The 18,282-nt window shown below is 38.0% G+C and overlaps 1 protein-coding gene across 1 annotated transcript; it reads left to right on the top strand.

Moving 5' to 3' along the window:
* The first annotated feature begins 101 nt into the window (after positions 1-101).
* Positions 102-15,931, top strand: LOC118157044 (solute carrier family 12 member 7-like). The gene is made up of 8 exons (XM_035311301.1): positions 102-222; positions 810-867; positions 2,760-2,934; positions 4,311-4,429; positions 6,382-6,480; positions 11,696-11,815; positions 13,406-13,510; positions 15,706-15,931. The coding sequence occupies exons 1-8, from the start codon at positions 129-131 to the stop codon at positions 15,914-15,916; spliced, it is 981 nt and encodes a 326-aa protein (XP_035167192.1). The 5' UTR covers positions 102-128; the 3' UTR covers positions 15,917-15,931.
* Positions 15,932-18,282: the final 2,351 nt, after the last annotated feature.

Raw genomic sequence — 18,282 nt, 5'->3', positions numbered from 1 at the left:
CATGTTGAACCTCATCCCATTGGCCTCTGCCCATCAACCCATCCTGTACAGGTCAGACAGGTATTTGTTATTTAAATGAAATTAATATTCCTTTTTTTTTGTGACTTTTTTTTTTTTCTCCAGGTATTATGGCAGGTTCAAACAGATCTGGCGATCTTAAGGATGCTCAGAAATCTATTCCTACTGGAACAATTTTAGCTATTTCAACTACTTCTTTTATTTGTATCCTTTGTACTGTGGCTTTTTTTTTTTCTAGTGAACATTCTGTAGGTATAGTACATTATAGAATTTCAATAAAAAGTCATTTGAGTTGCCTGAATATAAAATTAATGAAATCTGAACTGAATTTTAAAATAAGTGTATGTATGTAAAATCTCCTATCTTCTACTAATATTTTAAACTCCAAGTTACAATTTATGGTTTCAGTTTAGTGACATTGACATTTTAGCGTATTTCAGTTGGCAGATTGCTTTGTCATTATACTCAGCATAACTGCTGAAAGTCTTAAAGCAAACTAACAGCAAAAGAAATTGTTAGTTGTTCAATAACTAGAAGACACAAATATCTTTGTATGAGAAAATATCGTGTTGTATGATGTATGACCTGCTTGCCTAAAATATTTTCCAAATCAAATGTGGATCAAATGCAGTTGTAGGGAACATAAACTAAAAGTTCTAGTATGGGAGAATAATGAAAAAAAAAAAAAAAAGGTTATTATAGACATTTTAATTTCATCCCTGGGTAGGAAATAGTTTTCTCTCTATAATTATTTAATTTACTCTGTAATCTTCCTTCAGTCTCAATAACAGATCTCTCTTGCATAGTGCTGTTTGGTGCTTGTATAGAAGGTGTGATATTAAGAGATAAGTAAGTTACATTCAACTTGTACTTTTATCAGGAGTGTGTATGAAAATGATTTTTGTTAATCAGACTTATTTTCATTAATGGCTCTTCTGGGAAACATCCATGTGGAATATTTTTCTTTCACTTAGGTAAAACTGTAGGGAAAGACTATCTCTTGAGCTGAGATGGCTGCAAAAACTGGAAATGTTACTGGACTGTATCACTGCAAAAAGTAGAAGAAGAATCTGAGATAAATGTTCATGAAGTGGAACTGTTCCTAATAAAATGGTCTTGAGAGAAAAAGCATAGTTAGTATTTTTATTGAGGTGGTGTAAGGGGAATGATATTACTTAGGGCGAGGTAATACGTTCCTGAAGAATGCAGGCAGAAACATTTTTGACAGTTGCATGACAAGCAGAGTTCATCAGAAAGACTGCAATGCACCATCAGGCCTATAATTTCTACTGGCTGCATTATGCTTATGCAGATTAGTTGTCATCCATGTTATTTTCTGAGGCTCACTTTTTGAAGCATGAACGGCATAAAATTAATAAAGATAAGCATGAACGGAACCTTCAGATCTTGATAAATTTATCTGTTGAGAGATTGAGTTGAAGAAGATGCTGTGGGAAATGTGCTAGCAGACTTCAGTTTTCTTTCCCGGTCTGTTTCTGAGTAATTTTTTATACTGACCAATGCACAAATTTGCTTTGGTTGATGAAACAGGGACATTGGGGTATCGTATGGAAGCTGAAAGAGATAATGCTTAGACAATTTATTGTTTTCATCATGGATTGCCATAATATCTGCCATGGGAAAAAAAAAAAAAAAAAGCTTGTACATTTCTAGTGTTTGTCTTTAATCTTTTCAAGTTGTATCTACTCTTTGTTTTAATGAAAGCCAAACTCTGATGCCAGTGTTAAGAAGCAGCTATATGTTATCAGAGAAGCATAGTCTGTTTTTTTTGTTTGTTTCTCCTTTATATTTAAGTAGTGCTTTTTCCTCTGTCTTCCCATGTAGTGAAGATAGTACGTAGCTGTGCATCCAAGCTTAAGCATACACAAGAACTTGAACACTGGCTTGTTATATTAATCTGATTTACCTTGGTGTTATCAATAGCCAGTCCACAAAGAGATGAAGCATATAATTTTTCTTAGCCTGTAGCCTTTTATTTTCTCTGGTGTTTTTAAGAAAATGAAAACGTTAAGAAACTATATACTACCATGGGTTTGGAAGTACTTTACCATGGGGTTGGAAGTACTTTTTCATGCTTTACCCAAGATGTCCATAAATGAGCATAAAGTCAATTATGTTTGGATTGGATACTCAGTGCTGTGTTGTGAAAGCACTTTTATTTCCACATGATCTCCACCTTTTTTGTCGTAGTTATTCTAAATTGCATTAGCTAGCATGACAATGCAAACAGTTTCTCTGTATTTCATTGTCCATGTCAGTGTCATGCTATACATTAGAAAGGCTAATACATTATTTTAACAAATCTCTTTATGCCCTGGGGTGCACCTATATTACACACATGTGTAATGCAGACTTCTGAAATCTAGTTCCTGGTATTCACAAGGATCTAAAGGATGCATATGTAAATACTTTTTCCGTTGTTAATTCTTTAAAGTTTGCCAAGATACTGATAGTTGTCACTTGTCTGCTTAAAAAGCAGTACCTAAAATCAATCAATTATGTTTTCTTTAATACAGCACAATAAATTGGTTGTTTGGGAAATCCTGTAGTGCATGACGTGATGTGGTGTTTATTGCTGAAAAGTGATGTTGTCCAAAAAAGATCGAGATATGGGTTTAGAAGCTACGAAAGAAATTCTTCTAGAGTTTGATGGTTTTCTGTTATTGTTAATTTATGTGCGTATTTGCTCACTGTTTTGTTTTTTTCTTCACTTCACTAAGGTTTGGAGAAGCAGTTAATGGAAATCTAGTGGTTGGTACACTGGCCTGGCCTTCTCCATGGGTTATTGTGATTGGTTCATTCTTTTCAACGTGCGGTGCTGGTCTACAGAGTCTCACTGGTGCACCCCGTCTGTTGCAGGCCATTGCAAGAGATGGTATTGTACCATTTATCCAAGTGAGATAATGTTTTTTCTTTATATTTCAAATGTGGTTTATCTTTTGTTAACAAAATATGAGGCATTATTTCTGTTATTCCTCCAGAACTGTGAGAAAACGTTTTGGAGCTCAGCTGTAGTCTTGTACAGTGATACATTGTTTTTTCAGGCCAAAGTTTGAACATGTCTGTTTCTGTGCAATTTAATTATTTTTGTCCTTACATATAAACGTTAGAGAGTCAAAATTAAAAATATTCTATGAATGGAAATTAACAAGCTAAGAAACAACTAAACTTTTTTGAGTCCAGATTGTGCTGACAATTTGTAATTTAAAATAAGTTAAATTTTATGATGGAGATGCATGATACTTAACTTCTAATGTCATAAAGATACAGTTCTGATTTTTATTCATTTTTGTAGGCTGAAGTCAAGGAAGATGTAAGAATCTAATTCCATTCTATGACTCCATATCCCATGCATTTTTTAAAATACAAATTAAAAAAAAAAAAAAAAAAACATGTTTGAAGAGAGATTTTAGACTTGGAAGGTACTTACAGTTTTGGAGGCATACAGCCTTTTCATGGACAATAAGAGGAATGAGAGGAGATGAATACAGGAGCAAGAGTATGACATTTAAGAAAGAAGCAAAAAAATGTCTTTTAAAACATGAGCAGAAAAAATGACATTTTATAATATAAAGGAACGTAGACTGATCAATGAGAGGAAGCTAAGGGAAGAGGAGAAGACAGGATGAAGAAGAAATGAAGTGAAGCACCTAGACATTTGGAAAGGAAGCAGTTATGGAAAATGGGAGTGAGGCTTTAGTGCTTATAATTGCAGAGGGGAGTGTGGAGGAGACTGAATGTAGCTCTAGCTTTAGGTGAGGTATTTCCCCATCTATCATCCAGTATAGCTGGATGGCTCTCACAACAAAGGAAATTACCACATGCTAGATGATTTTTCATAGGGCTATGTGCAGAATCCTGGGCTTCTCTAAGTCCTCTTAGGAATAATTAATAATAAGGATCAATATTTATATTTTTAAATACTGATGTGATGTCTATTTTGTATATTACAAAAAATAATGCTTTCAACCATTAGCTTTTTATAGACTAAGCATAACTCTGATGCACTCAGATTTCAAGTTAATTAAGTTCATTTCAACAGCAGCTGCAGTAGCACTTTAATGTAATATAGTCGTTGTTTATTTTATTAAAGATTGTAACATTGGAAAACATACATTTTTGTTTTGTTTTATGGTATAGATTTTCTTGTTTTCCTTTGTAACTAACTACTGTTCTAGGTTCAAGATAGTTAGGTCAAAATCTGCAATATGTATCACAACAGTATAAAACACATCTTTCCCCAGTTTTACTGTATACTTGAATTGAACTAGGTATTTGGTCATGGAAAAGCAAATGGAGAACCAACTTGGGCTCTGCTCCTCACTGCTGGTATTTGTGAAATAGGAATTCTGATAGCCTCTTTGGACAGTGTAGCACCAATTCTTTCAATGTAAGTATGAATTTGTTATTTCATGTTCTTTTAAGTTAAATAGTACTTTACTTTTGAGTTAACTAGATAATTGTTTTTTTTGTTGTTGTTGTTTGTTTGTTTTTTTTCCTCCCTTTGAAATAATGCATTCTAGGCTTTGTCTTCCAACAAGTTACATTTCTATTTGATCCTTGAGATAATCTGAAATAAAAAACATGTTTTGGTTGGAATTAATTTCAAGGCACAAGTAACTTTCCTTGACAGAGTTCTTGAATGCTAGCAAAAACATTTAACTTTAAAAAATGTACATATTAAAAAATAAGTTAAATAAAAATTCTCCCTATTTAAACAGTTCCGTGTTTTTCGGCATGAACTGAACAGTTTCGGCATGAACAGTTTTGGCATGAACTGAAATTTATTTTACTGACGTTGTCTTGGAAGTTTATTCCATGTGTTTTGGGTTGACCCCAGTAGGCAGCTAAGCACTGCACAGCCACTCGTGCACTCCCAGAATCACAGAATAGTCTAGGTTGGAAGAGACCTCCAAGATCACCGAGTCCAACCTCTGACCTAATGCTAACAAGTCCTCCACTAAACCATATCCCTAAGCTCTACGTCTAAATGTCTTTTAAAGACCTCCAGGGATGGTGACGGAACCACTTCCCTGGGCAGCCCATTCCAGTGGCTAACAACCCTTTCAGTAAAGAATTTTTTCCTAATATCCAACCTAAATCTCCCCTGGCACAATTTTAGCCCATTCCCCCTCATCCTGTCACCAGGCACGTGGGAGAATAGACCAACCGCCACCTTGCTACAGCCTCCTTTCAGGTACCTGTAGAGTGCGATAAAGTCCTTCATATGGAATGAAATATCCGTTTGATCCTCTGGGGACAGCTGTCCCAGATGTGTCCCCCTGACATTCTTGTGCACATCCAGCTTACTTGCTGGCAGGGCAGTGTGAGAAACAGAGAAGTCCTTGATGCTGTACAAGCACTGCACAGCAATAGCTAAAACATGAGTTATCAGTGCTGTTTTGGTCACAAATCCAAAATAGAACACCATACAAATTAATATGAAAAAAAAAATACTGAATCACAGAATCATTAGGGTTGGAAAAGACCTCCAAGATCATCTGGTCCAACCATCACCCCGTCCCAGCCAAAATCAATACACCATTATTGTCAGATGTTAGCTATGTTTTCTGTGAAATCTTTGTTTGAGACTGAAAATTATTCTAAAATCGTGTTTTGAGACATGACATTCTACCAGCATGTTGGTGTTTAACCCAGAAGGCAGCTGAACACCACACAGTCATCTGCTCCCTGCCCCACCCAGTGGGATGGGAGAGCAAATTGAAAAATGCAAGAGCTCATGAGATAAAGACAGTTTAATGGGGGATTGAGGTCAGGTGGGAAGAACAAACAAAGCAAGTGATGCACAGTGCAGTTGCTCACCACCCGATGACTAATGCCCAGCCAGTGCCCAAGCAACAGTGCTTCTTTCCCCCCCGCCCCCAGCTGGCCAGTTCCCGTGGTTTCATTGTTCAGCATGTCATATGGTATGGAATATCCCTTTGGCCTGTTTGGGTCAGCTGTCTTTGTTCTTTCCCCTCCCAGCCTCTTGTGCACCTGCAGCTTCCTTGCTGGCAGAGCACTATAAGAAGCAGAAAAGTCCTGGACTTAATGTAAACACTGCTCTGCAACAGCTAAAACATGGGTGTGCTGTCAACATTATTCTCATCCTAAATTCGAAACACAGTACCATACCAGCTACTAGGAAGAATATTATATCTATCCCCACCAAAACACAGACAAAGCATTAATTTAATCTACATCTTGTGTTCTGTTGGCCATTGTGAACACAGTAGTTTCTGCACTTTCTTTGGACTGTGTTTAGTCTTAGCCTTTTAGCACAAGTCCGTCCAGTTCATTCCTGTTGGAAAATGGTTTTGTTTGTTTGTTTTACCTTAACAGGTTTTTCCTGATGTGCTATATGTTTGTAAATCTGGCTTGTGCAGTTCAAACGCTTTTACGGACTCCCAACTGGAGACCTCGTTTCAAGTATTACCATTGGTAGGAGATATTCTTTCATTCAGAAGAATTAAAACTGCTTGTATAGCCTTGATTTGTTATTTGCATTGCTGTAATTAAGCAAAATATCCTTTCTGACTTCAATGAGTTAGTATTCAGTGCATGAACCAGTTTCTCTAATGGTAGCATTTGCTGTTATGTGTTTAGAATAGGGCTGGTGAAAGTTTCAAGCATGAAAACCAGTGACTAATGCAGAGGCTCTGAGAAGGGGCCTGCTGAGAGGATGACATGTTGCTTATCTAACAGACCTTCTGAATATGCAAGAATGAGGATGTAATGGACTATCATCTTTCATATATAGATAAGGAAATGGTGAAAAACTTCAGGAATGTTGACTTTCATTTTTGTTATGCAAAAAGAAAAATAATCAGTATATACAAAAACAAACTTGTACAGAAAAGAATAATATGTATCAGTTTGCTATGTAACCAATCACTATTTTTAAATTAAGCCATGCTTTAGCCATTGCTTCAGAAATTGAAGAAAAGTGAATACTTGGCAGTCAATGAGGTCAAATACAAAGTATTTTTCTTAAGTGACTTAGAACAAGTTCAAGAACAAGAACAATTTTTTGTTAGCAGTGATTCAATTGAGAAATTTTACTGAGAAATTTTACTGCCAAAATGCTTTAAAAACTAGAGGCTTCAGGAGATAAACTGGCCTGATTCTAGGATGTAAGAGTTGTTTATTTTTTCCCCTTTAGAGGGTAGAGTGGAAATGAAATGCGACAATTGTATCCCTGACACATCTTTTTGAATATGCTCAGTAGGTACTTATTAGTTTGGCACTTAAACCTCAAAATATTTCAGTGCCTGTATCTGAAGTTTATCATTGCAAATATTGTTTGTAACATCAAGAAGAAAATGTGGGTGTTGTGTCTTGTTGAGGTTGGTTGGTTGTTTTGTTTTGTCTTTTAAAGTCCCTCCTCTCCCAAATAATGTGATTGTGGAAGAAATAGTAGGAAGTCCAAAGCAAAAAAGCTAAAGCAGATGAATAAGATAGAGGGTAGCAAGAGGAGGATGGGCCATGGTAAGGAATAAAAAGCAAAGGGTTTTGACATGGCAGCTGCAACATTAGTAACAATTTGGCAACACTTCTACAACCTCTCCCCTCCCTCAGAGAGCCAATTGACTCACTGTGTGACTATATAATCACTTCTGCCAGGCAAACTGAGTATCAAAAGGCTTGGTCAGAATTGGGTTGGGAATATTTTTTGAGTAAAAGCAGACTCTTAGATTAGGTGAAATTAAGCATATAAGAGCATCTGTTGCTTTTCTAGACAGGCTACATTTAGATTGATAGAACAGCTAGAAAGACCAAATTTTTGGTCAGGAGATGGCAGGGCTGATACATAGGGCTTTAAACTAGAGTTGAAGGGGGAAGGGGATAATACCAGGCATGCTGGTGACGAGCTAAGGGATGGTGTACTAGAATCAGGGACTGTGTGCCAGTGAGGACCTTCGGTCAGATCCACAAGATGCTGCGTGTAGGGAGGCTCATCTGAAGTGCTTCTACACAAACGCATGCATTATGAGGAATAAAGTGAATGAGTTAGAAGTCTTGGCCCAGTCCCACAGCTATGACATTGGCATAAGCGAAACCTTGTGGGGTGAGTCCTGTGGCTGGTGTGCAGCAATAGATGGTTACAGGCTCTTCACGAGGGGCAGGCAGGGTAGGTGGGGTGGCGGGGTGGCGATGTATGTGAAGCATGGGCTGGACTGTGTGGAACTTCAGGTTGGCGATGGCAAAGTTGAGAGCCTCTGGGTAAGGATTAAGGGACAAACAAATAAAGAGGATGTCGTTGTGGGAGTCCATTACAGACCACCTGGCCAGGACGACAACGCCGTTGAATTATTCTTTGCAGAACTGAGAGATGCCTTGAGATCAACTCCCCTTGTCCTTATGGGGGATTTCAACCTGCCAGACGTCAACTGGGATCACCACATGGCTGACACGAGCAAGTCCAGGAGGTTCATAAAACACCTAGATGATAACTTCTTGGTGCAGGTGCTAAGGGAGCCAAGTAGGAATGGTGCCCTCCTAGATCTGTTGCTGGAGAACAGAGAGGGTCTTGTGGGAGACATGGCAATTGGCGGCCGTCACCGTCATAGTGACCATGAAGTGGTTGAGTTTAGAATTTATGGTGACAGAAGGAAAACTGCCACCAAACCTTCAGCCCTGGATATGGGGAAAGCAGACTTCAGGCTGCTCAGGGAACTAGTTGGCAAGGTCCCCTGGAAAACGACATTTGAAGGCATTGGTGTCCATCAGTGCTGGTCAATCTTTAAGCACGGCCTCCTAAAAGCACAAGATCGGGTAATTCCAAAATATCGGAAGTCAGGCAGGCGGTGCAGCAGGCCAGCCTGGCTGACCAGGGATCTTCTACTGAAGCTCAGGCGAAAAAAGAAAGTGTACGGCTGCTGGAAGGAAGGTCGGGCGATGAGGAAGGAATACAGGGATGCAGTTCATGTTTGTAGGGAGAAAATTTGTGTGGCCAAAGCCCAACTAGAGTTGAAGCTGGCCATGTCTGTGGGAGACAATAAAAAGTTGTTTTTTTTTTCTTTGTTTGTTTTGTTTTTTGTTTGTTTGTTTTTTAAAGATATATGAACAGAAAAAGGAGAACCAAAGAAAACATAGGTCCACTACTTGTTGGGGAAGGTCTCCTCACAGACAAGAATATAGGCAAAGCAGAGACGTTTAATGCCTTCTTTGCCTCTGTCTTCAATGCTGATGATGGGTTTTGGGACCCAGGGTGCCCTGAGCTGGAGGACCATGACAGTGGGAATGATAGACTCCCAACCGACCCTGAACGTGTGCGGGATTTGCTGCTCCACCTGGATCCATACAAGTCCATGGGTCCAGATGGGATTCATCCCAGGGTGCTTAAAGAGCTGGCTGATGTCATTGCGGGACCTCTCTCAATTATTTTTCAACAGTCTTGGGAATCTGGAGAGGTCCCGGTAGACTGGAAGCTGGCAAATGTTGTACCAATTTTCAAGAAGGGTCAGAAAGAAGACCCTGGCAACTACAGACCTGTCAGTCTCACGTCAGTGCCTGGTAAAATTATGGAGAAGATAATTCCTGAAGCTATTGAAGCACACCTGGGGGACAATGCAGTCATTGGTCCCAGCCAACATGGGTTCGTGAAGGGTAGATCCTGCCTAACAAATTTGATTTCCTTTTACGATAAGATCACCTGTCTAGTCGACCAAGGGAAAACAGCTGATGTGCTCTTTTTGGACTTCAGCAAGGCTTTTGACACGCTTTCCCATAGGATCCTACTGGACAAAATGTCCAGCATACAACTAGACGAAAACATCATATGATGGGTGAGCAATTAGCTGACGGGCAGGGCTCAAAGGGTTGTGGTAAATGGGGCCACATCAGGTTGGTGGAAGGTCTCTAGTGGGGTCCCTCAAGGCTCTATCTTAGGGCTAGTCCTCTTCATTGTCTTTATAAACGATTTGGATGTAGGACTACAAGGTGTTTTGAGCAAGCTTGCCAACGACACCAAACTTGGAGGAGTTGTGGACTCAGACGAGGGTGGAAAGGCCTTGCAGAGAGATCTGGACAGATTGGAGAGCTGGGCGATCACCAACCGCATGAAGTTTAACAAAAGCAAGTGCCGGGTCTTGCACCTGGGACGAGGCAACCCTGGCCGTACATACAGACTGGGCGACAAGACGCTGGAGAGCAGCCCCGCAGAGAGGGACCTGGAGGTCGTGGTTGACAGCAAGTTGAATATGAGCCAGCAGTGTGCCCTGGCAGCCAGGAGGGACAACCGTATCCTGGGGTGCATCAAGCATGGCATCACTAGTAGGGCAAGTGAAGTGATCGTCCCGCTCTACTCTGCGCGGGTGCGGCCTCACCTTGAGTACTGTGTGCAGTTCTGGGCACCACCGTACAAAAAGGACATTAAACTGTTGGAGAGTGTCCAGAGGAGGGCGAATTAAATTGGAGAGTGTCCAGAGGAGGGCGACGAAGATGGTGAAGGGCCTGGAGGGGAAGACTTATGAGGAGCAGCTGAGGTCACTGGGTCTGTTCAGCCTGGAGAAGAGGAAGCTGAGGGGGGACCTCATCGCAGTCTACAACTTCCTCGTGAGGGGGAGTGGAGAGGCGGGTGACCTATTCTCCATAGACACCAGTGATAGGACCCACGCAAAGGGGGTGAAGCTGAGGCAGGGGATGTTTAGGCTGGACATCAGCAGGAGGTTCTTCACTGAGAGGGTGGTTGCACACTGGAACAGGCTCCCCAGTGAAGTAGTCACTGCACCAAGCCTGTCTGAATTTAAGAAACGTTTGGACTGTGCACTAAGTCACGTGGTCTAAACTTCTGGGTACGCCTGTGAGGTGCAAGGAGTTGGACTTGATGATCCTTATGGGTCCCTTCCAACTTGGAATATTCTTTGATTCTATGAAAGGATTTCTTTGAACAGATGTGTTTGTACTCAATACTTGCATGGTAATAAAAACGTAAACTAAAGGAGCCAAACAAAAGTTGTATATTTCTATGTTTTTTGTTAATCCAGTTAAATCTAGCTCTGATTTGGAAGGCAGGTATAAAGAAATTCAAGGTGTAATATCTGACTAAATTTAGACACAAAAGTGTCCTGTTCTGAGGTGACCTACATTTGTCTGAATGATATTAGGTACAAAACAGGCATATAAACCTTAATCTGGAAACGTTTCTGTGACTTTTTCAGCTTCAGTCATTCTTTAAAGCCTTTGAAAGGTAATCTGTTCTACTGTGTGTGTGTTCTTATCTGAGACATGCCACATTGTAAGTAGAACATACAATTCATTAGTAAAATTTAATTTAAATTAATTATATTTTTGCTGGAATTAGCATAATGTTCTTCAGTATTGTTTGAGAAATCTTAAAGCTTCAATTCAAATCAACAGTAAGCAATGGCATGTTTTGAAACAGATCCTTCTTGGAAATAATGGTGGAGTTAAAGAACTGGCAGTAGTGGTAAATCTGTTATATCTAGTTCTTCAATTACATTTATTTCACATAGGCTTCAGAATGTAATTTTTGTAAACTAAAGCTGTGACAATGTATTTTATTTATATATTTAGCTATGATTTTTTTTTTGAAGGTATAGAGAGGTCGTTCTGGGAGTTGACTTAAGTAAGAAATGGACTTTGTAGAACACGTGCATGTCTATTTAATAATTGAAAAAATGGTTTCTTCTAGGACTCTTTCATTCCTGGGGATGAGTTTATGTCTTGCCTTGATGTTCATTTGCTCCTGGTACTATGCTTTGATTGCCATGTTAATTGCAGGATGTATATACAAGTATATAGAATATAGAGGGTAAGACCATATATCTTATGTATTCTATATTTAATATATTTAACATTCAGCAAAAAGCTTTTTTATATAAAGTAGATACAACTGAAGCAATAGAACAAAGTGTTCCCTGAAACAAGGTGAGATTCCATCTCTGTTAAGGGTTAGAAGTTTGCAGGTTCTAATTTCTCTGGAAGCTCTGTTCCGAACTCCTCAACAAGCATAACTAATCAAAATAAGAACTAATAAGGCTGGGAAGTTTTCATTTGAACATACACTATGGTGTCAAATTTGATACTTATATTGTCTTTTTACACGAAACAGGAACTACTACAAAAATATTATATTATCTTGTACCAAAGCCTTAAAACTCTACTCTTTTATGTAGACTTTAGCACTTTTTAGAATCAATCACACAGAACAATTCAGAGCACCCACCGATCCATTTTCTGAAGACTAGAATTTAATTTGGAATGTACTTTAAGAGCGAAACCTGTAAGAAATGACAGAAGAGAATTAAAGAGTATGCTCAGTTCATTAAATAAACTCTCCTACATTTTATTTCTGTACTTATGATTTTGGTGTATACATCTTCCCTTTCTAAGGAAAGATCCAATGCAATTCTAGTCAAAACAAAAACAACAATAAAATAAGAGCAAACCAGAAAACCAAAATGTCTAGTTATTATGATGAGCAATTAAGCACAGGTGTTCAGTAGACCAACAGATATAGATTGCTCCATGTTGTGGATTCTCCATCTTTTAATATCTCCATCTCCAGGATAGTTGCTTTCCTGGATATAGTCTTCCTGGATTATAACAGCTCCTGTTGTTGGTTTTATTACAAGGAAATTCTCTTGCTTGTTTTAGCCAGTAAGTCAGATCAGATGAAAGGAATTCTGCTTGTTTGTATATGTATGTATATACATACATAGAATATTTTGGATGTATATATATATATGTATACATTCAAATTCATATACAGATTCTCCAAATGTTGGACCATAAGCTGTTGCATCCACCTTGTAGAAAGATTCTTTTCTGCAGAAACTCAGTCCCTCCCACTATAAATGCAAAGGCAGATTTGGTCTGAGGAGTGAGCAGGAACCCACTCTGAAACAGTCCAAAAACTTCTGTCCAGACAAATCTCACTCCCTGGGAAGAAGCATAAAGCTTTATGTTCATCTGTGAGAAGCTGGGAAGGAAAGGAAGTAGAGACAGCTTAAGGGGGGTGGGGAGGAGATATAGCACTAATGCATAGGAACTCAAATTTCACTTTTTCGTTCTACCACTTACAAGCAATTTAAGAGGTTCTCATGATTAAAACAAAAATCTTTTGAAGTATAAAAGACACCACAACAAATAATAATAAATACTTAATAAATAGAACTCTTGAAATAACCTGAGACTGCTTCATTATTGGTTAGTCTTCATTCATGATTTAAGTCTGTGAGATGAGTCTTTTTCAAGCATTCATGTAAAAAAAAAAAAAAAGGAAAAAAAAAAAGATGGTGAGTTTCATTATTTATGTTCTTTATCCCTCACCTGAGAAAATGCATTTAATTTGTGTAAATAAACTACATCCTGTTAATTAAATGTCTTCTGCACCACAAAGAGCAGAAAAAGAGTGGGGTGATGGAATACGTGGACTGTCTTTGAATGCAGCTCGCTATGCTTTGCTTCGTGTTGAAGATGGTCCTCCTCACACCAAGAACTGGAGGTAAAAGTCTATGCCATCTATGTTCACATCATTCTAGAAATATGTAAATCTATTGGGAATACTACTGCTAAAGCTAATGGCCAAAGTGATATTCATCTTTAAAATAATGTTTTTACTTGGACATGGAAATGCTGGCATTGCAATTCTGTTGTTTAATAGAATGTTAACTTGTGGTCAGCATGTAATCAGCTTGGTAGAGATATGTGTAAGTTTGAACTGAAATCCATGTGATGTTGACGTAGTTTTCTAAAATGCAGAAGGGTTTTAATGTTTTTTATCAAGATTTACAGATTCAAAGGAACAGTTTACTTTGGTCCCACTGTCTCTAAAGAAAGAAACATGCTGCAATTCTGTAAGACTTCTATTTTGCTTCTATGAAATACATTGTAAAAATACCCAGAGGAGTCATTATTTGTGATAATATGTTTTTTTTTATACGTAATATAATGTAAGCTAGGTGTAATTGAATAGCAACATCTTTGAAAGTGCTTACATCTTATTAAAATCTCACATTTGGAGTACTTTTTCTGTAATGGGGATAAGTGTCCATTACTGTTTTTACAATCTATTCCTTTTACTTGGTACACTATCAATTTTCTCAAAGCCAACACAAAAAATTACTTAAAAACAAAAGTATTTTCACACGTCACCTCTGATATACAGACTGCAAATTAAAATTACTCACAGATCAGTGGAAGACACAAAAAAGAAACTGCCACTAGATGTGATTGTTTGCCTGGGTACACGCACAAGCAGTGTTCTGCTGCTTTTCTGTGTGACAGCATTATTTTACCTTTTGTTATGGGGCTGAAGAACCCAAGCAGTTACTAAAGAATCCATGAGCCATTGCTTGTTCCTAGCCTTTATATTGTGTGTGAGCTTGACATCTATGGTAAACATTAGTGTAAATGTTAACTTAAATGTCAACTAAAATAACTTAATGTAAATGTTAAATGTCTGCAGTCAGTTACAGATGACTTATCCTGCTATTGTGTCAACGTAATTGGTAGAACTAGACCTTCTTGTTCCATCTTAAGCTCTGCTGGTGTTGAGGAGGGAAGTACACTCCAGTTCTCTTGCAGTTCTTTTGAATTTTTAGTAATGACACGAAAATTATAGAACTTCTGTTTGGGAAAATTAAGCAAATTGTATATTGAAGGAAGCACAATACAACCTCATTTAGTATGCAGATGAAACCAAACTTGCGCTGTCAATGCAGTCAAGGGTATGACTCTCTAGGAAGGACCTAAAGAGGTAGAGGAATGAGTCAATATGAACATCATGAAAATTCAGGAGGACAAAGGCAAAGTCTACTCCATGGGACAGAGCAGCCCAGTGCAATGGTACAGGATAAGGGTAGTGAAAAGAACCTGTTGTTCTGAGTAGATAGTAAGCCAGCAGTAGGCCTTGGCATTGCTGGACTGCAGCAACAGGAGCATAGCTAGCCTATTGAGGGGAAGTAAATATTCCTCTTTACACAACATTCATTAGAATATGTTTCGAGTATTTAATCCAGTTTTAGGCACCCCACTACCAGACAGACATCAGTAACCTGCAGTGCATTCGGCAGAGGACCACCAAGATGGCTGGGGCATTGGAGCATATCTCCTGTGGGGAAAGGCTGAGGGAGCTAGGCTTATTCAGCTTGGAGGAGGCTTAACAGGAACCTTAAAGCTAGTATAACTAGTTAGTAAACATCCAGTCCCTAAGAGGAGACTGCTGAAAAGACAGACTCTTTACAGCAATATATGGTGGGAGAATGAGAGAAAATGATAAAAATGAAAGAAAAAAAAAAAAAAAGGTGATGGTTAAGCATTGGTAGGTGTTGCCCAGAGGTGGTAGAATCTCTGTCCATGGAGGTTTTCGAGATCTAATTGGACTGAAGCCTAAACAATCTTGTGTGCAATTCAACATTTAACTGCTTCAAGCAGCAGGTTGGACTATATAACCTCCAAAGGGTGATAATACTGTTTCAACAATTTTCTTAGTAAACCTATTCTCTTAGGGTAAGGTGTTGAGGATGGTGGCTCATGTACCTGAATGGTGTAGCTACTGCTAATTATGATTTCTTTGCTTGATATTTGAATGTTTGCCATTGAATCTGCATTTTATGGCTTGTTAATTCTATTTTTCCAGTTCTTCCCTGCTTTTATGTATGTGTATGTGTGTGCATTTATGCAATTTTTTTTTGGCAGACCTCAACTTTTGGTCTTGTTAAATTTGGATTGCGAACAGTTGGTGAAACATCCAAGATTGCTTTCTTTCACCTCCCAGTTGAAAGCTGGTAAAGGGCTGACTATTGTGGGATCTGTGCTTCAAGGAACCTATTTGGATAAATGTACAGAAACTCAGAAAGCTGAAGAGGTACGTAAAAGATGGATTACAAATTCTTGTATTAGTATTTAAATGTTGAATCTGAATGAAACTGCTGTAAAAAATGCTTTTAAAAATGTTCTGACTGTCAGCACAGTTAATATATGTATATAGTTTATATATTCATATATAAAAACTAGGTAACAAAATGATTTATGAAAATTCCTAATGGAATGAGACAATGCTGATACTTCTTAGATGTATTTTCAGTGTTCAGGGCCCTGGATTTGCAATCAAATTACATTCTTGAAAAATCTTAAGTGGAAGATTTTTAACAAATAACTTTATGAAGAAAACAGATTTATTCATTTTAAAATGCAGAATTTTGGCATAATTTCATCCTCTAGATGTATACCTGATACTGCTTTCTACATTGTCCTAGAAATACTTAGAAGAGCGAAGGTTAGGAACAATCTTTTTCTGCACCTTAGTTGGTTGCTTAAATATAAGGCAGCATCATTCTTTTTCTCTTTATTATTTGCCCCATATGCCCAAAGATGGTAGGAAGGATGAGGTGGAAAAAAATAGCAAGTTGTCATATAGTTCATGATGACATCTAACTCTATTTACAAATACTTTTTTTTTTTTTTTTTTTTTTTTTCTGACAACCTGTATTTGACTGTGCTACCTATTTGGATTTACATGGAGATGTTTTTGTGGGAAGCACGTAAAAATATCTGAACTCTAAATTTTAAATCTGTCCCTTGAATGAAAGATGCAAGTTAATAGACTGAAGTTCTTAATATCTGTTGTTCATAAAACTTTGATTTTCAAAGCAAAGCAGTTTTACATTTTTGTTTCATCTTAAACAAACTGTATACTTCTTTGTATACTGCAGTAGCTCCAGTATTGGTATTTGGTGGTAGTATAGATATATAGTTGCTTATAGAGTTCTAAAGCTATCTTACTCCTAACTTTAAAGAGAAACAAAACATTTTTAGAAAATACCATGTAGTCTTTTATCTCTTTCAAAAATGGGTAATATCTGTAGTACTACTGAAATGAGCGACAGTTGAACTGTCTACTGTTTTGAACCAAGGCTTCTTGAAATCTGTGTAAAGACTCCTAAAGCACCAAATTATTTGGACCTGGCACCTCTAACATAGATAAGCATTTCTGAGAGATGGATCTGCGAGTTAATTTAAGGGAGACCTAATCTCTATGTTCTCTAGGAAGTCAGACCCTCTACTGTCAAGATCAAGGACACTCTTGCTGTTAAAACATAAATGAAGACAAATTTTAAAACAGTGTCTGAATGGCTCAGTGGTTTTGGTAAACATCAGCTAGAAAATGCTTTTTCTAGAAGATTTGTTGAAAATCAAAATTTCTCCATTTTCTCTTGTAAAGGAAATATATATATATATACATGCCCTTGCAGATACTGTTTGTACACGCAGAATTGTCAGTTTTGATACCAAGTTCGCAGAAGACTTTTTTTTTCTATACTGAACAGAACTTCTTATGTGAAACCACACTAAGCTAGTACCAAACATTTTGTAATCAAATGTCTCCTTACTGGTGTTTTATTGGTGTTACTGGTTTACTGGTGTTTTTTGCAACAGTACTTTTTGATTGGAAGTCTTTGTGTGGTCAGGCACAGAACCTAAGAGCAGAGAATTGTGTTACTTTTTATGCAACAGTTCCTTTGTCTGGCCTCCAGTTATCATGAGGAGGGAGATGGAGATATGCTTAAGGAACAGCAGACAAGAGAACCTAGTGAGAACTTAGGTACAGTGAGACGGAGATATGAGCTTGCAACTATAAGGAATAAAAAGTGGGCAGGAATTCAGAGGATTCTCTTCTGTTGAGAGGAAAGCAGAAACAAGATGCTACCACGGTAGGGATAACCTTTCGAAGGACACTGTGGGCAGCATGAACTGCCCAGAAACCTCCTGAAACTGGCCAAATGCAGAGCAGAATTGACAGTTCTTCAGTCCTCAACCTTCTTCATTTCTGACACAACTATGAAACCAAAGAGCAAACCTAGTGACTCTGTCCACTTTTACAAGCTACTTCATTTGAAAGAAAATAGGAATGCATTAATGTTATTGAAAGTTATTTTGTGAGTCCAAAACCATCTATTCCTCTGAACTTCCAAATGATTTTCTTCTAAAACAAACAAAAAAAATGACCAAAAAATAATATTTTGGTGCTTTCCGTAAATATATATTTTGGTGCTTTGGTGCTTTCATTAGAAACTATGCTTATCTCCCACGTAGGCGATTGATGATGATAGGATTTTCAAAGTCATGCTGTCAAAACATAGAAAATGCCAAATCTGATATTCCCTTGACAACCTTAGAATCATAGAATCATTAAGGTTGGAAAAGACCTCCAAGATCATCTGGTCCAAACACCCCCTTAGTACCAATGTCACCCACTAAACTGTGTCCCTCCGT

This window comes from Oxyura jamaicensis, assembly GCF_011077185.1.
Source record: "Oxyura jamaicensis isolate SHBP4307 breed ruddy duck chromosome 2 unlocalized genomic scaffold, BPBGC_Ojam_1.0 oxy2_random_OJ93664, whole genome shotgun sequence".
NCBI classification, from domain to species: Eukaryota; Metazoa; Chordata; class Aves; order Anseriformes; family Anatidae; genus Oxyura; species Oxyura jamaicensis.
Note: the sequence above shows the minus strand (reverse complement) of the source record. Positions and strands in the feature narration are given on the sequence as shown.

Bases quoted from the DNA above. Each gene is read 5' to 3' on its own strand.
- LOC118157044 (XM_035311301.1), top strand. From the start codon at position 129: ATGGCAGGTTCAAACAGATCTGGCGATCTTAAGGATGCTCAGAAATCT. The intron at 2,935-4,310 runs GTGAGATAATGT...GAATTGAACTAG, and splicing joins GTATTGTACCATTTATCCAA to GTATTTGGTCATGGAAAAGC. The intron at 4,430-6,381 runs GTAAGTATGAAT...TTACCTTAACAG, and splicing joins GTAGCACCAATTCTTTCAAT to GTTTTTCCTGATGTGCTATA.